The sequence below is a fragment of the Dendrobates tinctorius genome, unplaced genomic scaffold (genome assembly GCF_039654945.1).
Source record: "Dendrobates tinctorius isolate UK_male_01 unplaced genomic scaffold, ASM3965494v1 ptg000060l, whole genome shotgun sequence".
NCBI lineage: Eukaryota > Metazoa > Chordata > Amphibia > Anura > Dendrobatidae > Dendrobates > Dendrobates tinctorius.
Window position 1 is genome coordinate 11593718 of NW_027361728.1, and position 27441 is coordinate 11621158.

General features: G+C 44.1%; 1 protein-coding gene across 3 annotated transcripts in view; it reads right to left on the reverse strand.

Moving 5' to 3' along the window:
- The window catches only part of TMEM44 (transmembrane protein 44), a 56407-nt gene that overhangs the window by 1700 nt on the left and 27266 nt on the right, over positions 1-27441 (reverse strand). For 2 of the 3 annotated variants that reach the window (XM_073578688.1, XM_073578690.1), the window contains exon 9: positions 26897-27073. In XM_073578688.1, coding sequence (XP_073434789.1) covers positions 26897-27073 — 177 coding nt within the window. Of the gene's footprint in view, positions 1-11369; positions 11471-26896; positions 27074-27441 lie in introns of all 3 variants that reach the window. The other variant, XM_073578689.1, reaches the window with a different exon arrangement.

Consider the following 27441-nt stretch of genomic DNA (forward strand, 5'->3'; position numbering starts at 1 on the left):
TCTAATCCTTTTTGGCTGCGGTTTTGGTCACTTTTGCATTTTGTCATTTCTCTCACCCCTAGAGGCACTCACTGTACAGTAGCATGAGGCAGAGTCTACAACCCAGAGAAGTTGCTCAGGAAGTGCAGCTCATTCAGTATGGCACATCAATGTGAGCTGTGGCATGAAGGGTAGCTGGGTCTGTCAGCACCGTGTCCAGAACATGGAGCAGATACCAGGAGACAGGCCAGTACACCAGGAGACATGAAGTGGGGCTGTAGTAGGGCAACAACTCAACAGCAGGTCTGCTACCTCCTTCTTTGTGCAAAGAGGAACAGGAGGAGCAGTACCAGAGCCCTATAAAATGACCTCCAACAGTCCACTGACATCCATGTGTCTGCTCAAACTGTCAGAAACAGACTCCATGAGGGTGGTAAGAGGGCCTGACATCCACAAGTGGGTGTTGTGCTTACAGCCCAACACTGCACAGGGCGGTTGGCATTTGCCAGAGTATGCCTAGATTGACAGGTTAGACATTGGCACACATTGCTCTTCACGGTTAATATTAACATTGATAGATAGAATAGCAAAAATAAAATCCAGAAAATCACATTGGATACATGATATAAATTTATTTGCATTTTGCAGTGAGAAATAAGTATTTGATCCCCTACCAATCATTAATAGTTCTGGCTCCTACGTACCAGTTAGACACTCCTAATCAACTCGTTACCTGCATTAAAGACAGCTGTGTTACATAGTCACCTTTATAAAAGACTCCTGTCCACAGACTCAATAAGTCAGACTCTAACCTCTACAACATAGGCAAGACCAAAGAGCTTTCTAAGGATGTTAGGGACAAGATCATAGACCTGCACAAAGCTTAAATGGGCTACACAACCATAAGTAAGGTGCTGGGTGAGAAGGAGACAACTGTTGGTGCAATAGTAAGAAAATGGAAGAAATACAAAATGACAGTCAATTGACATCGATCTGGGGCACCATGCAAAAACTCTCCTCGTGAGGTATCCTTGATCATGAGGAAGGTGAGAGATCATCCTAAACCTACACCGATGGAACTTGTTAATCTCAAGGCAGCTGGGACCACCGTCACGAAGAAAACCATTGGTAACACATTGCGACGTAAAGGTTTAAAATCCTGCAATGCCAGCAAGGTCCCCCTGCTCAAGGAGGCACGTGTGCAGGCCAGTCTGAAGTTTGCCAATAAACAACTGGATGATTCTGTTAGTGATTGGAAGAAGGTGTTGTGGTCACATGAGACAAAAATTGAGGTCTTTGGCATTAACTCAACTCGCCGTGTTAGGAGGAAGAGAAATGGTGCCTATGACCCAAAGAACACCATCCCCACTGTCAAGCATGGAGGTGAAAACATTATGTTTTGGGGGTGTTTCTCTGCTAAGGGCATAGGACTACTTGACTGCATCAATGGGAGAAAGGATGGAGCCATGTACTGTAAAATCCTGAGTGACAACCTCCTTCCCTCCACCAGGATATTAAAAATGAGTCGTGGCTGGGTCTTCCAGCAAGAGAATGACCCAAAACATACAGCCAAGGCAACAAAGGAGTGGCTCAAAAAGAAGCACATTAAGGTCATGGAGTGGCCTAGCCAGTCTCCAGACCTTAATCCTATAGAAAACTTATGGAGGGAATTGAATCTCTGAGATACCATGCGACAGCCTCAAAATCTTAATGACTTAGAGATAATCTGCAAAGAGGAGTGGACCAAAATTCCTCCTGACGTGTGCAAACCTCATCATCATCTGCAAAAATACGTCTGACTGCTGTGCTTGCCAACAAGAGTTTTGCCACCAAGTATTAAGTCTTATTTGCCAGAGGGATCAAATACTTATTTCTCACTGCAAAATGCAAATAAATTTATACAATGTGATTTTCTGGATTTTATTTTTGATATCTCACAATGTTAAAATTAACCTACCCTTAAAATTATAGACTGTTCATGTCTTCGTCAGTGGGCAAACTTACAAAATCAGCAAGTGATCAAATAATTAAATTCTTTCACTGTATATGGTAGGAACAAATTATTTTTCTTAGGAGTTAACCTTTTAGGCAAAGCAGCACATGCTTTTTTATCCTGGTATACATCCACCCTTTTTCCTGTATCTGTACTCCTCTCATGTATATTATATCTCATTACACATGCTTTTGAGGATACTCTTTTTAATCAACTGTTATACTAAAGATACTTTTAGCCTTTCATAAAGCCTCATGTTTATTAGTGCTTTCTTGTGAAAAAAATCTGAAATTTGTAAAAAAAAAAAAAAAAAATAAAATAAAAATTTGCTTGTGATGCCATTTTTCAAGAGCTGTAACACCTAAAATTTTCAAGATATGGAGCTGTGGAAGAGTTTGTTTTTTTACATCCTGAGACGGTGTTTTTATTGTTACCATTTTAGGGTAGATACATGTTTTGTTCGCCTCTTATTACATTTTTTGTGTTTCTGTGGCAGACAAAAAAACCACCATGGTTACTTACCGGTAGCCGGTTTTTCCGGAACCCATGACAGCACACCTGAGAGAGGGATCCGCCCCGCCAGGACAGGAACCTACTGAGATATAAGGGGCGGCACCTCTCCCCCGCTTCAGTTGGTTACAGAGCATTGAGAGGACTTCCCGGTTAGTTACATGTTAATCCAACACCACAACACACAAATGCACCCTACTTAATCGTGCACAACCATACGGTGAAAAGGGGGGGGATATACGGGTGCTGTCATGGGTTCCGGAAAAACCGGCTACCGGTAAGTAACCATGGTGGTTTTCCCTTCACCCATGACAGCACACCTGAGAGATTTTTGGAGACTTCGAAACACCTTAGGGAGGGACCACCGCTTGCAGCACTCTTCTACCAAAGGTTAAGTCAGCAGAGGAAGATAGATTTAACCTATAGTGCTTAAAGAAGGTTGAAGGTGAGGCCCAGGTAGCAGCCTTACAAATCTGTTCAATCGATACCTCTGCTTTTTCAGCCCAGGAGGTCGCCACGGCTCTGGTGGAATGAGCCTTAATGCCGTCAGGAATCGGAACACCACTAGCTGAGTAGGCTACACTAATGGCCTCCCTAATCCATCTAGCAATGGTCCCTTTTGAAACCCCATAGCCTTTCCTGGCACCCTCAAAAGCTACAAATAGGGACTGGGACCTCCTCCACTGGCTAGTGACTGTTATGTATTCTAACAGGGCTCTCTTGACATCCAAACTATGGAATTTTTCCTCCCCCATATTTCTTGGATTCTCGCAGAAGGATGGGAGGACAGTCTCCTGACCCCGATGGAAATCTGATGCTACCTTAGGCAGATAAGCGGGTCTGTTCTTAACACCACCCTATCCTGAAAAACTTGTGTATAGGGTGGATTTACCGAGAGAACCTGCAAGTCGCTTATTCTACGGGCCGATGTAAGGGCCACTAAAATGATCGTCTTTAGGGTCAGAAACCTTAGGGGTAGCTGATGTAACGGCTCATATTGTTCCTTTGTAAGGGCCTCTAGTATTAGGTTTAAATCCCAGGGTATTGGGATAGGCCTAGCCCTATGGCAGGATTTAATGAACTTGGCTACCCTTCTATTTGCTGCCAAGTTGCAGTTGTAGAGCGCCCCTAGTGCAGACACCTGAACTTTAAGCATGTTTACCGCTAACCCCAGCTGCAACCCTGATTGTAAAAACTCCAAGATGGCACTAATCGGGGGTTCTTGTTCTAATGGCTTACCTAGGAACTTTTTCCATGTTCTGCCGTAGATGTTAGTTGTCACCGGTTTCCTACTTTTAAGCAGGGTGTCCACCAACCCGGGGGAGACCCCTCTATTAAAAGCGACCTTTCAAATTCCACGCTGTCAGCTGGAATCCTTTGACCTGAGCGTGGAATATTGGGCCTTGAGCTAGTAGGTTCAGGATTTCCGGCAGAACCCATGGATCGGAGAGGGACATTCTTTGTAGTAGAGAAAACCAGGGCCTTTTCGGCCAAAATGGGGCTATTACAATCACCCTGGCTTGATCGTTTCTGATCTTCTAGACAACTGTTGGGATCAGAGCCACTGGGGGGAACGCATGAGCTAGCCTGAAGTTCCACTGAATGTGCAATGAGTCTACTGCCCATGGCTTTTCCCTTGGGTTTAGAGAGCAAAACCTGTTTGCCTGTTGTGCTTGTTGGCAAAGAGGTCTATCACTGGTTTCCCCCAAAGCTGCGTTATTTTTTGAAAAATGGACTGATTTAGCACCCATTCTCCTTGCCTCAGTGTATTGCGGCTCAGGAAATCTGCCTCTATGTTCTCTGCCCCCTTTATGTGCAAGGCTGGTAAGGAGTGTAGATGTTGCCCTGCTCTGCTTAGAATGTCGCTCGCCACTTTCATTAGGGAGTGTGATCTCGTCCCTCCTTGGTGGTTGATGTACACCACTGTTACTTTGTTGTCCGACATGATGCGAACATTGCAACCCTTGAGTAGCAGAATGAAGTGACTTAGAGCTTTGTTCACTGCCCACAGTTCTCTCAGGTTGGAAGATGCCCCCATTTCTTGAGGCGTTCAGGAGCCCTGGCCTACGTGACCCCTTAGGTGTGCCCCCCACCCCGAGGAGCTTGCATCTGTTAGAATCACATCTGTCGTCTCTCTGTCCCAAGGTATTCCTGAGGCCAGGTTTGTACCGTCCAGCCACCAGTTGAGAGAGTCTCTGGTTTGTAAGGAAAGCTCCAGCTTTCCTTCTAAACACCCTCTTAGCGATCTTTGTGCTGATAGTATCTCCCCCTGGAGTTGTCGGGTGTGAAATTGAGCCCATCTGACCACCGGAATACAGGACGTCAGGGTACCTAGTAGAGACATCGCCTTTCTCAATGTCATATATGGTTGATTTCGGGCAGCCAAAGCCAGATTCTGTACCTTCTCTATTTTGGCATCTGGGAGCAGACACGCCTGCCGTTCTGAATCCAGGATAAATCCCAGGAAGGTGTGTTTTTTAAGGGGTTGTAGTTTTGACCTTTTTGAAATTTATTATCCACCCTAATTCTTGTAAGGTGTCGGTCACCAAGCTCAACTGTGCCGTGCAGTGGTCCTCTGAGCAGCCCACTATAAGGAAATGGTCCAAGTATGGTATTATGACCGTATCGTGAATCCGGAGGAAGGCTGTCATCTCCGCTATGGTGAAAACCCTCGGGGCTACAGATATGCCAAATGGAAGAACTCTGAATTGGAAATGCCTCAGTACACCTTGGATATAAAGAGCTACCCTCAAGTATTTTTGGTAATCTGGATGGATAGGGATGTGATAATATGCATCCTTTAAATCGACTACGGCCATAAAACAATCTTGATGTAGTAGCTTTACAGCCGTAGCCACTGACTCCATCTTGAAGGTTTTTTTTTTTTATCCACCGATTGAGTCGTCTGAGGTTTATAATCGTCCTGAAAGATTGATCCGGTTTCTTTATCAGAAAAAGGGGTGAATAGAACCCCCTTCTTCCCGGGTGTTTGGGACTTAGACGAGCGGGTACTTTACGATCAGGTTCAGGATCTCTGCTTCCAAGGCCAACTGTTCTTCGGTTACCTTCCGGATAGGTGTAATGACAAACACGGCTTTTGGCCGTCGAACAAAGGGGATTCTCAGGCCTTCTCTTAAGATGCCCAGGATCCAGGTATTGGAGGTGATCTTTTCCCAGGCCTAGAAAAAAAAAAGAGTGCCAATCTCCCCCCACTGGAATACTGGCGTCATTGTGGCGATTTCTTTGAGGTGGAGGTGCCCCCACCAAACATAAATCCCGACTCTTTTTTTCCTTTTATCCTCCCATCTTCTCCTGTCGGCCGGAGGACGCCCTCTATTGAATCTTCCCCTCCGAAAGGGCTGTCTTCTTTGTTCCGTCAGGAACCTGGGGAAGCCTTTCTTCCTATCGCTTGCCTTCTCCAGGATATCGTCCAAGTTCTTGCCGAATAAGAACCGACCATCGCAGGGGAGAGAGCACAGTTTAGCTTTAGACTGCAGGTCACCTGGACAGCCTTTAAGCCTTAACGCGCGTCTGGCAGCATTTGATAATCCTGCTGCCCTAGCTGTCAACCTCAGAGTCCGCCGAGGTATCTGTCAGAAAAGCTGCTGCCCCATGCAAGAGATACATATCTGCTAATATCTTCTCTCTTGGGACCTTTGATGCTAGCTTTTCTTCTAACTGCTGCAGCCAGATCATGAGGGAGTGTGCCGTGCAGGTGCCCGCTATCGCCGGCTTTAATCCTCCTGCTGTCGCTTCCCACGCGTGTCTCAAATATGAGTCCGCCTTTTTGTCCAGCGCGTCTCTAAGAACCCCTGAGTCTTCCAGGGGCAGGGCCGATTTTTTTTGAAGACCCGGATACTGATGCGTCTATTTTTGGGACTTTGTCCCATATCTCTGCATCCTTGTGCTCAAAGGGGTATCGTCTCTTAGAGGTGGAGGGAAGGGCCCCTGATCTTTCGGATTTCCTCCACTCTCTCTCAATAAGCACCTGGACCTTTTCGTTTACTGGAAAGGTCCGATTTTTCCTTTCTTGCAGCCCCCCAAACATAACGTCCTCTAGGGTTTTAGCCGCCTTCTCTTCCTGTAGGCCCATTGTGGTTCTAATGGTCTTCAGGAGAGCATCCGTGTCTTCAACAGGGAAACATGGCCTACCCCCTGTGTCACTGTCTGAGGAGGATGCCTGTTCCGCTTGAGATGAGGCTGATGAGGAATCTGAGGGAGAACTAGGGGGATTTTTCCTACTTTTCCTCCCTTTTTTCAATAGGGTCTTAATTGAACCATCCATTTCTGACCGAAGGGCCGATATCAAATTGGCTGCAAAACTAGGTGCTTCCTCCGCCATGGTCCGCTGAATGCAAGTGGCGCAGAGATCTTTCTGCCAGTCTCTTGCTAGGGGAGTTTTACATATAGCACAGTCCCTATTATTCTTCTTGCTTCCCGCTTTTTTGGGCCTTTCCTTCGGGGTAAAACATACAACAGAGAATCCCTAATAACATAAATGCTAGCATTCACGAAGATCACTCACCACCCGTAATCAAGGGTACCGGACTCGGAGGCTGCGTCGGAGCACGTGACCTGTGCTCTCTGGACCTCGAGGATTCTCCCGACCTGCGGCTGGGGTGGCTGCTGCTTGAGCGGCTTCCATGTTTGCGGCCCGAGGGTTGTGAGGGAGGCAGAGACAAGGACCTCTCCTGCTCTGACTCCATTTTCCACCGTCTCCCCTGCCGCTGGTCCTTGTTTATATGCAGCCTCTGTCCTGGTGGTGTCTCCTCCCCTCCCCCCTGCGACCGCCGGCCGACCACTTCAGAAAAGCCGGCCGGCGTCGCACCCGGTGCCATGACACCGTCGCCTTCTCCACTGCGCCATAATCCACTGCGTTGCCGGCGTCAGCGGTCGGAAGAAGCCTGCGTCTCTCCACTGCCTCTGGGATCGAGATGCGGCGCGCGGCGAGGGGAGGGCGGCGTGGTGGGGGCTCCCCGGAGCCACTGGGATCCCACACGAACCCGGAGCCCAGGGGAACACCGGGGACTGTGCCTCCAGCACCCGACGGCCGGCGCTACAGGTAATATACCTGTTCTTCCCGCGCCGGGACAGGCCTGGGTCCCTTTTTTTTTCCTTTTTCTCTTTTCACCCATGACAGGCACCGCCAACAGTGGGATTCCTTCCAGGAAAGGAACCCAACTGAAGCGAGGGGAGAGGTGCCGCCCCTTATATCTCAGTAGGTTCCTGTCCTGGCGGGGCGGATCTCTCTCTCACGTGTGCTGTCATGGGTGAAGGGAAAACAATAATTCTGGTGTTTTGCTTGCTACGCCGGTTACCAATTGGATTCATTTATTTTATATTTTGATAGAATGGACATTTACAAATGCAGTGATACCACATATTTATTTATTTTTTTTTTTGATGAGCAAAAAGTGCAGTGATTTGAACTTTCATATTTTTTAAACTTTTTTTTTTTTTTACTTTTGGCTGCTTATGTTAGTCCCCTTAGGGGACTTAAACCTGTGATCATCCGATCGCTTGTGCTATATGCAGCAATGCCACAGTATTACTGTATATAGCAAAAATCATGATCTCCTCTGGATACCAGCTACAGGCTGGCCTTCACAGGAGTACTGTCATGACAGGGACAGCGGTCTTCAGCAAACCCCTTGCCATCATAGCAACCTATCAGAGCCCTGGGAAAAGGTTAAAAATCAGAAAAAAAAAAAAACTGGAATGCCAGAACAGCCATTCTTCCGTCAGCATACTTCCCAAAAAATACAATAAAATGTCATATGTACCCCAAAAGAGTATCAATAAAAACGTCATCTCAGGATGCAAAAAAAAGTGCTCACACAGCTCCATAGACACAAGAAAAAAATGGCAACACAAACCCATGTGTGCAAAAAAAAAATTTTAACCAATAAATTAAAAAAAATTGCCTTAAGCATGCTGACCTGAAGAATTATTTTGCAAGCAATTTTTACTACAGAATGAACCCCATAAAAACAAAATCCAAAAACAATGGTGGAATTGACTTTTTTCCCCCATTTCATCACACTTGGAAATTTTGGGCAGTACATTATATGCTAAAATGAATGGTCTCATTCAAAACTACAACTTGTCTTGCAAAAAAAAAAGCCTTCGGGTGGCTAAAAATATTCCTCTATGACTCAAGGGGAGGAACAAATGAAAACACAAATTAAAAAGGTCTGAATCCTAAAAGGTTCAAAAAAGAAAGTGGTGTGCCATATGTCAGGTTTATACGGCAGCATTCCATGGTCCACCTATAAACCACAATGCCTGGCACCTCAAATCAGCAGTCTCATATATTCATATAAAGCTGTTGAGTCCAGGTCAGGAGACTGGCAATCAGTCGGGCATTGTGGTCCATAAGTGGACTGTTGAATATGGCCGTCTGATCCTGTCCTTGAGCTACTTCACACCCACATTCTAACATTTAGTTTGTTCTTATTTTGGAAGTAGAACAACAAAATGAATGTCTCTTTCTGATACAGATGAAAGCAGAAGGACCCAATTGATTATTTTGGGGTTGTCTGGGTTCCGCTATATTTCTGTATTTAGAATGGAAGTAAAACAGCATCATGCAGAAACTTCATTTTCCATCCTAAAACTGACACTTAATAGAACTTCGTTGCACCCCAAAATAATCAGTGGTTCGACAAACAGTTTCCATTTCTATTAATTATGCTACTAATTAATTTAAAACATTCTGTTTCTAAAAACAGAACAAACAGAATGTAACACTGCTGAAGTTGGCTTTGCATTCGGCAATTTTTTTTCTGTTTTTTTTTACAGGTTTAGCAACAAAACTGACAATAAAATATAATGTAGCGAGATGTCCTGACGTGAATACACTTTAAAGCAGCTACAAAAAAGCAGCGCTATTGAAAGTTTTAAATGATTTGGGGCCACTGATATCACAATGCAGACACACAGATAGTGATGACCAGCATCTAATTTCAGGTCAATCCAGCCTGGCACAAATGGGATCTGGGCATCAGAACTGGCATCAAAGTGGGCAAATAGCTTTGCTCACTTTTAATGCCAGTTCTGATGCCCAGAACCCATTTGGGCCAGGCTGGATTGACCTGAATTTGATGTGAAGCATCACTATATGTCTACAGGTGGGGTGAGATCAGTGGCCCAAAGTCATTTAACCCCTTAAAACACCAGTTACTTATTCAAATTGTTAAAATAGACTGCCCACCTTGATACCAGTTTTGATGCCCAGAGCCCGCTTGGGCCAGGTTGAAGTGATACAGATTATGATGCCCCACATCTAATTCATGTGTCTGCATTGTGAGATCAGTGGCCCCCCCTTCAGTGCCAACATTGATGCCTATTTTTGTGCCAATTTTATAATTTTGTCTAGCTGCTATTAAGTGTATTCACATAAGGGCATTTCACTGCATTGTATTTTATTATTGTGACGTTTGATTTTTGTTGTGAAACCTGTAAAAAAACAGAAAAAAAAAAAAAAAAGAAATGGACGAATAAGAGACCGGATGAATAAGAGACCGGATGAATAAGAGACCGGATGAATAAGAGACCGGATGAATAAGAGACCGGATGAATAAGAGACCGGATGAATAAGAGACCATCTTCAGCATCGTCAGAATGCACATATGAAGGTGGGAGTGTAGTGTAACTATGATCATACATCTCTGACATATTTTTTGCCAACACGCACAATTATGTGGAAAGGAGCTCCAATGCAACGCACTTTTTACCAACATGATGCATTTATACTCAGAAAGCTATCACTTTGTTACACAGTGTAGTGATGTGGTGCACTGTAGTGCTGTTACATAGTGTAGTGGTGTTACATTTTTGGGGGTGGTTGCCTGCAAAGCTCATGCATCGGGGCTTGGCCACTGATCTTTTCTTACTCTAGCAATGCCCCTGCACTGCAGCATAGGACACATCATTCTGTGGAACAGACTTCTCGGATTTCCTTTATCAGAATCCAAATCAGCGTTTGCCCAAGTAATTAATCCTTATGAGGACCATGTTTTTAGATTACAATGTGGTAGACAACAGCTGTGATATATTTTTAATAGGATGACCAGGACTAAACTAGCTAAGAATAAAAATAAAGAATAAAAAATAACATGAAATGGGAATGGAAAAATGTTGGACAAATGTTCAAACAGTTTTCATTGAGTGTTACCCCGAGGGGTAGACATAACAGAGCTAATAGTAGCATTTTACATCAGGGAAAGGGTTCTTTTTGACAATAGTAAATTGCTTCCTTTCTCTTAAGACCTAGTAAAACTATGGACCATGCAAATTGATAGTCTGTTTTTAACGCCATAAAATAATTGTAAATGATTGATGGTCTGCAGCTTTGCTTTCCATTGCCAAGATATATTTAAAGTGTAACGATTCTTTCTACTTGTGAGAAAAATATTTTCAGAACATGGACGATCTTAACAAAACAATCTGAGAGATTTGATCAAGCCTATTTATGAAGGTTTTGTTTTGGAGACCTCTTTATAGCAAGATATATTGTATAGTAGTACCTTCCCGCAAAAGGACATATTATTAAAGAGATTGTCCACTAATCAGACAGTCTCTTCTTAAATACAGTTATGCTGAAAAGTTTACATACCTTGGCAGAAGTTTTGATTTCTTGGCCTTTTTTCAGGGAATGTAAATGATAACACCAAAACTTTTTCTCCACTCATGGTTAGTGGTTGGGTGTAAGCATTTATTGTCAAACTACTGTGGTTCTCTCTTTTTAAATCATAATGACAATGCAAAACACCTAAATGACCCTGATCAAACGTTTACATACCCTGGTGATTTTGGCCTGACAATATGCACAGAAGTTGATACAAATGGGTTTGAATGGCTACTAAAGGTAACATCCATTCCTCACCTGTGACCGGTTTGCTTGTAATCAGTGTGTGTGCATAAAAGCCGAGTGAGTTTCTTGCTTCCAGACAGAGTCTTGCATCTTTCATCCAGCCACTGAAGTTTCTGGATTGTGAGCCATGGGGAAAGCAAAATAATTATCAAACTGCATAAAACAGGAAAGTGATGCAAAAAGATATCCAAGGAATTGATAATGCCAGTCAGCGGCATTCAAACTGTGATTAACAAATGGAAAATCAGGGGTTCTGTAAAAACAAAACCATACTTAGGTAGAACAAGAAAAAATTTGCCCACAACTGCCAGGAAAATTGTTCGAGATGCAAAGAAAAACCCACAAATAACATCAGCTGAAATTCTGGACTCTCTGAAAACTAGTGGTGTGGCTGTTTCAAGGTGCACAATAAGGAGGCAATTGAAGAAAAATGGGCTGCATGGTCGAGTCGCCGGAAGAAAGCCATTACTGTCCAAATGCCACAAAGTATCTTGCCTATAATATGCAAAACAGCACAGAGACAAGCCTCAAAACTTCTGGAACAAGGTAATTTGGAATGATTAGACGAAAATTGAACTTTTGGGCCACAACCATAAACGTTACATTTGGAGAGAGGTTAACAAGGCCTATGATGAACTGTGAAGCACGGAGGTGGATTGCTGATGTTTTGGGGATGTGTGAGCTACAAAGGCACAGGAAACTTGGTCAAAGTTGAAGGAAAGATGAATGCAGCATGTTATCGGCAAATACTGGAGGCAAATTTGCAATCATTAGCCGAGAAACTGCGCATGGGACGTACTTGGACGTTCCAACATGACAATGATCCAAAACATAAGGTAAAGTTGACCTGTCATTGGCTACTGCAGAACAATGTGAAAGTTCTGGAGGGGCCATCTCAGTCTCCTGACCTCAATATCATCATTGAGCCACTCTGGGGAGATCTCAAGCACGCTGTTCATGCTAGACAGCCCAAGAATTTACAGGAACTGGAGGCTTTTTTTACCAAGAAGAGTGGGCAGCTTTACCATCTGAGAAAATAAAGAACCTCGTCCACAACTACCAAAAAAGACTTCAAGCTGTCATTGATGTTAGAGAGGGCAATACACAGTATTAAAAAATGAGGTATTGAACTTTTGATCAGGATCATTTGGATGTTTTGAGGTGTCAATTTAAAAAGAGAAAACACAGTAGTTTGACAATAAATGGGTTCATCCAACCACTAACTATGAGTGGAGAAAAAGGTTTGATGTTATCATTCATATTCTCTGAAAAAAGGCCAAGAAAGCAAAAATTCTGCCTGGGCATGTAAACTTTTGAGCACAACTGTAATGTCCCACAGCTTCCCTATGCATGGTATGGTGGACCCACAGCTCCCTTATACACAGAACCACCCTCAGCACATGAATACTGCATGAGGACCACAGTCAGCACATGAATGCAGCACCAGAACCACTATTGGTAAATAAATGCAATGCCAGAACCACCGTCAGATTAATACAGCACTAGAACCACACTTTTCCTACTCTGCATACTGCCCGCACTATACTATACCTTCACATTTACATCTCTCATACACAAGAAAAGTCTCCATAACCTTCAGCTCTATAAGACGCTTGCCTTCCCCACTTCGGAAGCAGGATGTCTGCCATAGTAAGGAACCAGTTGCAGAACGGTGACTGCATCGGTGGCTACCTCTGATCAGCTATGGATTGGTATATTTGTACACGATCTGTACCATGGTCAGTACATTAATCCATTACCAGATCCACCGTCAGTACATAAATTCAACTTCTCCATACTGTGCCCCCACTTCTCTATATTGTCCCCGAAGCTCTCACCTCTCCATACTGCCCCATGCTCCCATATCTACATACTGCTCCCCTACTTCTCCATACTGTACCCCAACTTCTTCATATTGTTCCCATGATCTCACATCTCCATACTGTTCCCCTACTTTTTCTTATAATCCCCTCACACTCACACTACTAAATATGGTGCCCACATGCTCCAAATTCTCCATTGTGTACCCCCATTTCTCCATATTGTTCCTTATGTTTCATCCTGTTCTCCCACCTCTCCATACTGTCGATCCCTACTTCTTCATATTGAACATCCATTGTCCCATACGGTCCCCCCCACTCCACAAGATGTCCCCCACTTCTCCATATGGTCCCTGACTCCATATTGTCCCCCACGCTCCCACTTCTCCATACAATCCCCCTACATTACCACTTCTCCATATAGTCCTCAGACACTCCTGTCCATCCTTTTCCCCCATATGGTACCCTACGCTCCCACCTCTCTAAATTGTCCGACCAATTCTTCATATTGAACACCCATTTCTCATATGGTACCCCAAAACTCCCATTTCTCCATACGGCCTACAACTTCTCCATAATGTCCCCCACTTCTCCAAATGTTCAACCCCACGACTCCATATTGTCTCCCATGCTCCCTTTTATCCATACTCTCCCAACACTTCTCCATATGGTCCACCCACATCTCACAATTTTCCCCCCTGCCCCATAATATGAAAGCACGATGCACCCTTGCCGCCTCTGCGACTCAGTGATCACAACAGCAGAATGATTATGACAGCAGTGTGTGACCTCATCACTCCACTGCATGACGAGGTGGGGGAGATTATGAGCGCTCCGCCACCTCCAAGTGCTGCAGTGTTGTTCTGCTGTATTCAAGAGGGAGCCGGCGGCAAGCTGCATGCTGTGAGGCCCTGGCTTAACTATATCGGTGCACGCCGATATATTTAAAAGGTAGTGTATCTCCTGAGACTTCCTGAAAATAAACTACCTCAAACCTGCACCAATATGTAAGCTTTGAATTACACATGATATGCCTACACACAAGTTGAACATTTTTTGGGGACCGGAAACCTCCTCAATGTGTATATGGGTGTCTCGGCTCTCCTTGGACAGATTATGTCATGGGAAGGACATTTCAGGCATATGTGAATTTCCACATGGTCTCTTTGTTCTCATCGGAGGTGTCCAGCAGGGGGTAACTGTCCCTATACACATTGAATAAAGTCAATCAAATCCTCCAAATTCCACAGGAGCAGCCGGTCATCTAATGAGTATTGGGATCTCAATACTCAACCTGTGACAAAGAATATCGAGAGAAGGATCAGTAGTTGGGAATTCAACAACTAATACTTTTGTTTTCATGGGATATAAGCCACTGCCAGAGGATATTGGCACCAGCTTTCTCTTTCCCCTTTGAAAACATGAACACTTGAGCATAGGGGAGTCGGGACTAGGGAGAGAGAGCCATCTACCAAATGAATGTTGGACAGACAGCTACTTCATGTGTACACCCAGCTCTATTCCCATTATCTGATTATTAACCCATGTTCACTCTCAAAATGTATGAGCGAGTCAGACGTTTATTTCAACAGACATCTATGGTGTGTGGGAGTCTTTAGAGATAGTGATTGCACAAACACATCCAATAGGTTTGCTATTTTAAAGTGAACATCTGGAAAAACATTATGTAATGTTTAATCAGAATTCATTTCTACAAGTTTGGAAAGTCTTCATATTTCCAAACAGATGTAATATACACATGGTGCAAAAATATAAAAGTGATGCCATTTAGGTTGATGGGGCAATGTGCTGGGGGGGGGGGGGGGGGGAGTAGTTAGTGTTGTCCTTTGATGACATATCACAAGATTTTCCATTAGGACATCAAAATGTTTTGGTCTCTTAAAAATTAAAAAAAATATACAATTAACCCTGTATGAGACAGTTAAATTCAGCATTAGGAAAAAAAATGGCATTGACAATTTACAGATACCCCTGAGTAACCAAGTAAAAGCCCTCACTGATCGGGAGACGAGTTAGAGTCCTATGTCCTCCAAAATCTGAGACAGTAGTAGAAGAGGAGAAGGGAGGCAGTGCAGTTGGGACAGCATATGGAAAAACAAAAATATATACTGTACTTAGACTTGTTTTCTTGTCCACATATTTAGTTGTTACCCACTATAGAAATCCATTTTCATAAACCTTATTCGTGAATTCTTGGTTAATAGAGGGGCGTTCTTGGTTTGGGTTATTAATCCAATGATGATCCCCAGACACTTTAGAAGCATAGCACATGGCATTATTATAACATGTGTTCTCTCTTCTGAAGCATTTAATTGGCGGGAAGATAGTTTTCCTGATGTTTTTTTCTAATCTCCACGTGCTGTGCTAACTTGCCCAGGACATGGTGGTTGGTAGCAAGGTTGACCAGTCATGAATTGTCAATGGGGAAAAGTATTTTGTTTTCCCTAGTGATAATCTGTGATGGGTATAGTGTATTTGTAAATAATCAAAGTAGAAACCTCAGCACCACAAAAAAGAAAATTGGACTATAGGTGTTGCTGCAAAGTTATTTATTTTGATCAATTAGTCAAAGCAGACATGGTCCAACGTTTTGACAGAGAATGGTCTTTGTCAAGGATGTGTGTAGCAAGAGCAAGGCCGTGGCTTACACCCGCCACGTTTCTTCGTTCCTGGCTTTTGCTAAACACAGATGTCCTTGACAAAGACTGTTCTCGGCCGAAACGTTGGACTATATCTTTTTTGACTCCTTGCCAGATGAAAATAAATTTCACTGCCGCAAGAGGTTTCAACTTTGATTAGTCTAAACCATGAGTCCCTTCTTATAGCACACTATATTTAAAAGGACAGTGGGTCGCCCTCCCAGGGCCGTGGGGTACTCGGTACCGGGCCGGCGTTAGTAGGCTGTGTCACAGCAGCGGTGACCCGGTCCGTGGCCCTGGGCGCCCAATTAACAGGGGAAGTTTGAATGGTGGAATGCAATTAATGGAATAGTTCGTGACGCCACCTGTGGTGTTCGGCAAGTGAGATGTTGAGCCGACGCTGCGTGCAGATCCTCCGGGGCTGGTGGTGTGTTGCAGCCAAGATGGTGAAGCTCCCCACAGGTGGAGCTGTAGCCCCAGGGCAGTGTAAATGTAGGGGTAGAGGAGAGGCACAAGCGGTGTAGAAGCTGGTACCCAGATATAGCGGTGCTGGGGGTGTTGGCGCAAGAATCAATGGAGGACACCAGGCTTGTAGTTCCAAAGCTTTACTCACAGTCTGTAGTACACACAGGTGCCTGCCTCCGTGCTGTGTCCTCCGGGTCAGGGACTTAATCAACCTCCAGGCCAGATGGAATGCTCCCTTCCAACGCTCCGCCAACATGTGCCTTTCTGAACGTCTCCTCTTATAGCGCCTTTAAGTGTGAAGTACTCCCAGTACTGAGTTACACTGGAGTGCCTCCTGACAGATGTTCCCAAGAACTCTACTTGTACGACAGACAGCTGTAGCCTGCTTCGGGGACTCCTTACTCCTGAGTCCCGGCTCACTATCCAAGTTGCTGTTGTGCCCCCAAGTCTTAGATGGGAGTAGTGCACTTACAGCTCACTACTCAACCGGTGTCTGCTGTAGAACCATTAGTGTCCATACAACCTCGGGGACCGGGCCCCGGCCTTGCGCTTAGAACTAACCTCACTCTCCAACATCACTGAAGGGGAACTTAATCGCCTCTTCTCCAAATCGCACCTCACAACCTGTGCACTTGACCCCATCCCATCCCACCTCCTCCCCAACCTCACCACCACACTTATGCCATCCCTAACCCACCTCTTCAACCTATCACTAACTTCCGGTACCTTCCCTTCTGCTTTCATGCATGCCACAATCACGCCTATCCTTAAAAAGCCAACCCTCGACCCAACCGCTATGTCCAGCTATCGCCCAATATCGTTGCTCCCATTCGCTTCCAAACTCCTGGAACAGCATGTCCACGCTGAACTTTCCTCCCACCTATCATCTAACTCGCTCTTTGACAATCTACAATCTGGTTTCCGGCCCCATCACTCCACTGAGACAGCCCTGACCAAAATTACTAACGACCTACTTACAGCCAAATCAAATGGACAATACTCTATACTCCTGCTTCTAGACCTGTCAGCTGAATTTGACACAGTTGACCACTGCATCCTACTACAGATCCTCTCCTCCTTCGGCATCAAAGGTCTTGCCCTATTCTGGATCTCCTCATACCTTTCCAACCGCACATTCAGCGTCTCCCACTCCCACACCACCTCCTCATCCCACCCTCTCTCTGTTGGAGTCCCCCAAGGCTCTGTTTTAGGACCCCTACTCTTCTCAATCTATACACTTGGTCTGGAGCAACTCATAAAGTCCCACGGATTCCACTATCACCTTTATGCTGATGACACTCAGATCTACCTCTCTGGCCCAGACGTCACCTCTCTGCTGTCCAGAATCCCAGAGTGTCTATCAGCCATATCCTCCTTCTTCTCCTCTCGCTTCCTCAAACTCAATGTAGACAAATCTGAACTCATCATCTTTCCTCCATCTCACAGATCTTCTTTACCCGACCTAGCTATAACAATTAATGACATCACACTTTCCCCAGTACCAGAAGTCCGCTGCCTCGGAGTAACCTTTGACTCTGCCCTGTCCTTCAAACCGCACATCCAAGCTTTTTCTACCTCCTGCTGCCTCCAGCTCAAAAATATTTCCAGAATCCGTCCTTTCCTCAACCCTCAATCTACTAAAATGCTTGTGCATGCCCTCATCATCTCCCGCCTCGACTACTGCAACATCCTTTTCAGTGGTCTCCCTGCTAACACCCTCGCACCTCTCCAGTCCATCCTTAACTCTGCCGCCCGACTAATTAATCTCTCTCCTCGCTACTCCTCCGCTTCTCCCCTCTGCAAATCTCTTCACTGGCTCCCATTCCCTCAGCGTATCCAGTTCAAATTACTAATTCTGACCTAAAAGGCCATCTATAACCTGTCTCCCCCATATGTCTCTGAACTAATCTCCCGATACCTTCCCTCACGTAATCTCCGGTCCTCCCTAGACCTCCTTCTCTCCTCCACACTTATTCCCTCCTCACCCAACCGCCTCCAAGACTTCTCCCGAATAGCCCCTATTCTCTGGAATTCTTTGCCCCAACAAGTCCGACTATCAACCACATTTGGATCCTTCAGACGGAACCTGAAAACCCACCTCTTCAAGAAAGCCTACAGCCTACAATGACCCCGCTACCTCCTTCTCTCTCACCACTACCGGTGATATCACCTCAACCAACACCAGAACTGCTGCAACTCACCAACCTACTGTCTCTTTCCCCACCATCCTGTAGCATGTAAGCCAGAAAGGGCAGGGTCCTCTCTCCACTCTGTATCAGTCTGTCATTGTTAGTTTGTTTACTGTAAGCGATATCTGTAATTTGTATGTAACCCCTTCTCATGTACAGCACCATGGAATCAATGGTGCTATATAAATAAATAATAACTTCTAGGCAGGGTTCTCTCCTAACCCACGTCCTCTGTTCCCTTTTACTCCTTCGTTCCGTACTAGTCTATCCTTCTTATGGAAGATCAGGTTTCGGTTCAATGTCTTTCTCCTTCTTTCCTTTCCCGTGCCAGCAGACCCAGGTCACCGAGATCTGCTGCAGCACCTCCTTCCTCCATCACTCTCTCAGGGATCTTCTTTCCTCACTCCTCACCGAGTGACTCCCTCTCACTCACTCACTGACAGACTGACCTCAAATCCTAAACTTTCCCGCTCTTTTATGTATTCTAACTCCACCTGCCTCCCAGCACGTTTCATGTTCCAAGCAGGGAGCCACCAAAGGTGCTCTGCTACACGCCAAGCAGGGAGCCACAATGTGGCTTTGCTGAACTACCGTGTTGTGTGGGATGCAGGTGTTGGAGCGTGGTCAGGAGCTTCCAACTTACCTGGATGGTGGGGCACCACAACTCAGGAGGAGTTGCAGTACCTCTGTGGCGACTGAGCCTCAGGGGTGCCACAACAGTGCTGCTGGTTTTTCTCCTTCATCGTGTTTGTAAATAAGGGATGGTGCAGGGATAAAAAAAAGGTGGCAGTGCTGAGGGTCCTTGGCAGACCATTAGCTTCTACCTGAAGCTGCAAAAGTGTCCAGAAGATAGAAGACCTCCTTGAAGATATGAAGAGTCCAATCGGATGTCTTCAGCGGCTCTTGAGCTCCCCTTTTTAAAGTTGCCGGCACTGTGAATGCAGCTGAGGATGAGGGATAACCCAAAAGTCGATGTCACTGGAGCGGCACCAGAGGTCCCGATGATGTAATCAGGGGGCCCGGGCATGCACATTGGAGCATGGCCGAAGAAAAGAAAAATACTGTATTCCTTATCACCGATGCGTGGATTGAGGACCCTGGGATGGCGCAGCATCACAGCTGTCGGCTGGCCAGGGTTTGGATGACCACTGGTCAAGGAGTGCCATCGCTAGTGATGAGTGCAGTACCCCGACCCTGCAAGCCCAACTTCCCACTGTCCTGTCCCATTTAACCTCATGGTAGCTTCCCTGGAGGGTATTTTACCTCCCCCCCCAGAATGGTACCCTTTTTATGCTGTAGCCAGTCCCCCCCCCCCCCCCCGTGTCCCAGATGTGTCCGAAGTATTGATGCACTTAGATGAGGTGGTAAAGGGGCTAGAAGGAGGGGAGCTGGACTCCGTAGTCACCACATTAGCTCCAAGGGTTTAAGGGATAGGGGAAACCTGCCACAAGGAAGGTAGTTCACACATGTCCCGTTTCCCCACTAGGCTTTCATTTAGCTATGACTGGAAAGGAAAAACTTGGCATAATTTTTTTTTAGACTTGCTGCCACTGCTGCCAGCCTCTAAGTGGTTGCTGGCTAAATTAGGCAAAAAAAAAAAAAAAAAAAAGGAAAACTGTCCCCGATGGGGCTCGCAATCTAAATTCCCTATCAGTATGTCTTTGGAATCTGGGAGGAAACCGGAGTACCCAGAGGAAACCCACGCAAACACGGGGAGAACATACAAACTCCTTGCAGATGTTGTTCTTATGTTCTTAGTGGGATTTGAATCCAGGACCCCAGCGCTGCAAGGCTGTAGTGCTAACCACTGAGCCACCGTGCCCGAGGAGATAGTCACCGCCCTGTACACAGACCTTTTAAAAGCTGGTGACAAGCATTCTGTACATATGCTAGCATAGTGGGTGAGAAATTTCCTGAAAAATGTTCAGGATTATTTCAGCATGTAGTTTTTGGAAGTTTAAGCGGGTATTTTAGAGATGAAAATTTTCGTCAGAAAATGTCAGTCTTTCGGTTTTTAAAATAGGGGGGCGGGGGGAGTAAGGACGTTGGTTTCTGGCTTAACCCAATGCTACCTTCCAGGCTAATGGGGGAACAGCCCTCTTCTCCTTAGGCTAATTTTAATTTAAACAAAAAGGGACTTGTTTTGCATTTAATGAGTCACAATGTAAATACACGCAAATACTAACAGGAGTGTCCCTTTTGTGGAGGAGCGCCCCCTATGTCAAGGTGTATTAAAAGAGCAAACTTGCCCAGTCAGCCCTCCACTAAAGGAATATTTTAACAAAAGCCTCGACATCTGTAAAGCTGGGGAGCATGCTAGCTTGGCTAAAGAGGTATCCAAACCGCAAGATGGCCGAACAGCTAATTGAAGGTTTTTCTAATGTCTTTGATATTCCCCTTTTACTTGGGTCCATAATTTCAAATCTGCGGAACTTCACTCAGAGGTGGTAGCAGCAAAGTTTTTGAAGGCAAGATGGCTGGTTGGGGTTAGTTGTCCAGGTAATGGATGGACAGAGGTTTGATGGTTAACGGGTTTGAACGTATTGGGCTAAGTTGTGTTTGGCAAGTTCTATGGTTATGGATTTACAGATGATTTAGTAAAACTAAATTTTATATCTTGGTTGCACTTCTGAATTTAACAATATTTATTTGCCAATTTAATGTTTCGGGTGACTTTTTTAATTTAGTATGGATAAGTTAATAATTAAAATATTGTGTCATGTAATGCCATAGCCAAGGTGAAGTGTTTACAAAGAGAGTCTCTTACTATAGCCTATATATTTGAATGGCCACTGCGTAATAGTTACTTTTCTCTGAGCAGCGGGTGCTTTAAGGAAATTGAACACGTTAGGTTACTTTTCCACGTACACCACAGCTAATCACTCAGGTTCCCAGCAGGGAGAAACTTTATGATCAGCTTGTCAAAAACCTCATATAAAGCAGACCATACACACAAGATGGATTTTGGCCAATCATTTGGCTGACTGTCAACTCGGCCCGCTCTTCCATATACAGGGGTACTTGTTTGGCTATGTTCTCTATGAGAAAGCCACTGACAAACATCTTTGATGGCAGCTTATTTCCAGGAGAACAAAGCAATTTGCAGTCCGAAATCGGACATCGCAATTGCCATCTTCTCCGGCAATCAGTTGGCCGGTGCCCCCATGAATATTCAAGCCGAATTTGTTAATATCGACAGGTTCGGCCAACATTGGTCTAATGAGTATGGGGGGCCTGAGAAGTAAAGATTATCCATGTGGAGTACTCCTAAAATCTAGCTCCAATCATCTTGTCACTCCAATATCTAGAACATAAAAGCTTAGTTGGAGATTGGCAAAAGTTGTGTTTCTCTGGACGCAAATAATCATGTTAGGTTATGGAAAATTGTGTGCAATGAAATTTATCTGTGCGGGCAGCGAACAGTAATATTGTTTGTTAATTGCCACATCCATGTTCACTCAGTCTTTCCCAACCATTAGTCAGCTCAGCGTAAGGTCTACAAATTGAGAAATGCAATGCAGCTGCTATCTATCTATGTGGCTCTCTACGTACATCGACTCTTGCACAGCTGCATGCTGGAAATACATAGATTAACAGTTTTTTAATTTATCAGTACTTGAAAATTTTAAAGTGAACCTGTCAGCAGAAAAAAGTGGTATTTGCCTGAAGCCATAGTGGTAATCTGCAGGCAAATACCATTATGAACCTATGTGGCAACTTAACTTGGAAGTGTGGCTGCAGGTGGAAAATGAAATTATATTCTCCCTGCAGCCACAAACTTCCAGTCATTGACGAGACATTGGGCCTGTGAGCAATCAGTGTGTTGCAACCATGTCAACTGCACTACTGCTACAGCTAAATACTGTTTTGGTTATTTTTTGCTCCCTTTAATTGAAAAATTTGTGGGCAAGGTTGGGAAAATGCCTCAAGAACAAGGGGGGCAGGAATTTTACTGTCCAGGATATCATAATTATGTTTTGATCTATAATGAAGGAAATAAGAGTTAATTGGGTTCACTTACTAAAACTATAAGGCTGAATGTGCACAATCAGGAATATATGAATATACGCTGCATCCAAAATGCTACTATTCCTGATCGTGGGCACGTCATCAGCCTGCTTCTGGGATCTTTTGAAAAGTCTTTGAAAACTTGAAAACTATCCTTTTTATCCATTTTTCTTGCACACAGTGACCTCTAGTGGTGTATATGACCACACACAAAGATTACTATACAGTTGCATAGAGGAGCGGCTGTAGGAGTGCTGGTCTTGTCAATATATTTTTTGGCATTGTGTATTGGGGGGTGTTGCCCACCACATAAGCGGTGCACCCTTATACAGCCATCGTTCTCAGATAGGTTTTAATTAGAATTACACCAGATTCACAAATCCATGTGCTGGAGTCAGAGTATGGACTGTAATGCACAGCCCCTTTAGGTCTCCTGACTTGAACTTGACATCCTCATTTATGCTTATTATTTGAGTTTAGGCTAGAAGACCCATGGCCGGTCCAGTCATCACTGACCACGACACAGGGATGTGGGGCTGTAGCATGATAGCATTTATTCAGCCATGTGCCCCTAACAACTGCCGGTGGAGCTTCCCCGGCTGCTGTTAACTTGTTAAATTCCGCTGTTGAACTCTTACAGCGGCTTTTAACATGCGCTGGCAGAGGGACGCATCATTCCATGCACCCATTGTGGTACCCGCACTGATGAGTTGCCATTACAGCCATGGGTCTGTACAATATTGCGCAGTTAATATTGTGGTGTTTAAAAAAAAAAATTTTTGCCTACAACAAAATGGCGCTGGCTCACGCACAGTAGCATCTATTGGTCGCTGATAGATGCTAATGCACATGCGTCGCTGCCATTTTCCTCGAGCTTAAAAATGTTTTTTGCTCCAACAAAATGGAGCCAGCAGTGCATGCGCAGTAGCATCTATCATCAAGCGATGCTCTAAATCTGCGTAAGCACCCCTCCCCAGTGGGTGGAGCTTGTGCAAATTAAGAGCATCACTTGCTGATAGATGTTACTGTACATGTGCTGCAGGCGCAATTTTGCTGGAGTAAAATTTTTTTTTGAAGACTACAATATTAACTGTGCAAGTACAGTATTTAAAATAGGAGGCAGGTCACTGAGGGTTCAGTGACCTGTCATTTAAGACAGAATGACGACAATGAGGCCAAAGCACCAAAAAAAGACCCGCCCACAGGCATGTCCTGAAGCAGGAGAATCTCATTATCTCAAAACTGCAAACACAGATTAAATAAGAACCACAAGACTTATTTCTTCAACTTAGATATCATTTTAATCAGTGCAAAGCTGACAATGCCTGTAGTTTAATTAGCAAAATCCCGATGACAGGTTCACTTTAAGTGATGTACAAACATATCTCAACATCAACTGTCCGCCAACAAGGAGACTTTTTTGGACCACGCAAAACAAGGACTGAACATTCAATTTTTGGAAATCTGTACTGTGTTCTGGAGTGGTAAAAAATTGAGATTTTTGGTACCAACTTCCAAGTGTTTGTGAGGTGCTGGAAATATAATGTTTTTTACATGTGTGATGCCCACCATAAAGCATGGAGGGGAAGGGTTAGTAATATGAGGATACTTTGTTGACAGTTTTGGCGATTTTAAATTCAATTGACATTCTGCAATGACATACCATGCCATCTGGTTTGCAGTGATTGAAATAGGAAAACGACCCAAAACAATCCTCTAGGCTATGTAAGGGCTATGTGACCAAGAAGGGGAGGGATGGAGTACTGCGTAAGAGGACATTGTCATTATAAATCATCCAGCCTCAACCCAATTGAAATGGTTTGAAATGAGTAGGACCACACAAAGAAGGAAAATCAGTCAACTGTTGGAAACCCATTCGAGGGGACTCCTTGATGAGGCTGATTGAGAGAGTGCCAAAGGGGTTTAAGGCTGTCAGAATGAAAGAGGGTGTATTCTGACGAATCGAAGCTTAAACACAGTCTGGTTTGTTGTTCCTTGTTTCCATCTGTGTTCTTTTGTGGTCCTGCTACCTTCAGTTAGAATGTACAATGTGCACATCCCAGTGAAAAGGTGTGTGGCAGACACAGTCTTCCCTATGTACTGCGATCTCAACCTGCACTTAGGTAACACACTATTGATCCTTCCATATCTTTTGCAATTTTTGCTGAGTGTATATGAGGGATATGGTATATCTGCGATTGTATATCTAAGAGTAGTAAGGTAGTTAATATAGGATTTCATATCCTTCTACACTTTACCTTAATTATGCTTTCCATGTTGTTATCCATCCTTTATCCTATAGATGTGGGGTTTCTACATTTAGTATTAGAATACATTTATTTTGGTACCCCACCAGGCTTTGGGTGGATATTGCTGTGTCTCCGCTCCTGTTTCTTGGAGGTTTTCCTGGTCTATTTTATGGTACATGTTTTTATATATTTATCAGTAAAACATTACGTTTTAAAATCATTTGAGTTAGAGTCTCTCCCTATCCTGATGGCCACATGCCATGATGGATTGTTTTGTGTGATGAATACAGAAGTGTCTAACATAGTACTTACTTTTTGGACATATGGGAGTAACATCCCAATGAAGACAAGGAAAAACACTGCATGAACGGGTGTGTTCAAACTTTTGTCCGGTACTGTATATGTCTATACATATTAGATAATGTATTACACACACACACACACACACCAGCCATAAAATTTGGACGAAGCCAATAAACATTCATTATATTGTTACAATATCACCTGTCAAGAGTCAGAATCTATCAGACAGTAAGTGAAAAGTCAGCTCTTGTAGACAACGTGCTGGAAGCAGGATGAATAGGCACGTTTAGGACCTGATTACAACTTGGCAAGGACATAATCATTATGGCTAGACAATTGGGGTAAGAGTTTCTCCAAACCAGTCTTAGGAAATAGCCCTCAACAAAAGGTGCTGCCAACTGTAAAACTGACAACACTGTCATGGGTGCCCCAGGTTTATTGATGCGCAGAAGGCTAGCTAGTCCAACAATTCTACTGAACAGTAGGCTACAGATACACACAGCAGACAATTCACCACTAATCAGCATATGGCACAGGAGATTTTATTTTCTAAGTTATGCCAATGGAGATTAACAGATATATATGGCAGTTACAAAGGTATTTCTAGTGATCCATTGTAAGGAGAAGAGTTTATGTGGGTAATATCTGTTCAAACAAACCTGTCACTACAGTATTCTGAGAGTTACGTCAACGCCTGTGGTGTAACAGAAACATGGCGCCCTGGTCTGATGAAGTATGTTTTTCTATATCATGTGAAGAGATAGTGCCATGGGCAATGTTTTCCTGAGAAACCCTGGGCTGCAGCATGCAGTCGGATGTTAATTAGGCACATATTGCCTACCTAAACATTTCCATTAAGGCAATGAGATTTCTTAATGGTAGTGGCCTCTTTCAGATAGAAAATACGCACATTGTAAAAAAAAATGTTCAGAAAGGACTTGAGGAACATGACAAAGAAGCTAAGGTAATGACTTGGCTTCCAAATTTCCCAGATCTTATTCTGGTTGAGTATATTTGGATGCATGGAGGCTCCTCTTGTAGCTGACAGGACACTCAAAGGATCTCCTTAGGACAATTTCAGATGTCTTGTGGAGTCCATGCTTCAAAACTGTTTTTGAGGCATGAGAAGGACCTTACCTCATTGTACGAGGTATGATCAAGTCAGCTGTCATGTGCTGGAAAAGATGTGGGTTCAGCTCCGGAGCCCACATCAAAAGTGGTATTTGAAGGGGTCAAAGTCGTCCGATCCCGCCCCCCCCTGTGATAAGCAGCTCACTGTGAATAGACTATGTACACAGAGCATGGTATGGTCGGGGTTAGCTTTCTCAGCTGGACTTCTTATTACATCTAAGAACTCGAGTGTGCCACAACTGCTGCACCAGGCAGACTAAGTGATACATTGTTGGATTCGGGGGTCTCTTTTCTTAAATCATGCTGCTCTCAGATTAGGTAGCAAGAACCTGGTCACATATTCCCTTTAAATGCCAGGAGGCAGAGATCTTGAGAACTGCAAGGAACTGATCCAAACAGTATTTTATAATATTGTATGACTAAATACCATACAAAGAAATGTATTTGCTGAAATTGTATTCTCCTTTACCAGATCGGAAGATAGTTGAATTGATAATAATCTTCACCAAGATTACATACTGAAACATATTTCTGCACTAACATTTGTAATCTGCTACAAAAGTAGTCAGAATTACAGAATCAGTTTCAAGCATGAATATTGCAATGATGGTTTTACTGCAAACAGTAAGATTTTGGCTCTTTTTTTAAATCAAGATATTACAAACATTGCATGCTACAAAATATATAATAAATAACAGAAAAGAGACTACACACCTCTAGGTCAGTAGTATTGGAAGATGCATCAGATGAGCAGGATGAGGAATTTGTAGAGTGCGTGATACGCGGAGGCGGATACACAGACAGGTCAAGGTAACCGACAGGTTCCTGATGATTAATGTGCATCGGGGTCGTCTGTCCATCCCCAGGGAGTCTCACTGCTCCCATGTCATTCTGAATATTAAAGAAATTGGGTGAGTTTCTGTACTAGATCAAAACACATTTTTAATTTATAGAAAACATACCCTATAAACAGATCAGTCATCAGAAAATTACACCACGCAAAAAAAATGTTGTTTGTAGTCCATCAACCATGTAAAAAGGCGATGTGCTGCATACAATATCTTTACAGAATCGTGACAGACTGATCATATCAAAATCATTCAGTCCCGATACAATTCCTATCATCTAAATGCAACTTTGTGGTATCCAAAACTGAATTCTGGAATCCTTTGTCCATACTGTCACACTGGGATTGCTTTGTGGGTCAATGTTTTTGCCATCTTTATTTTTCATTTTAGAATTGGCATATTAAAATACAA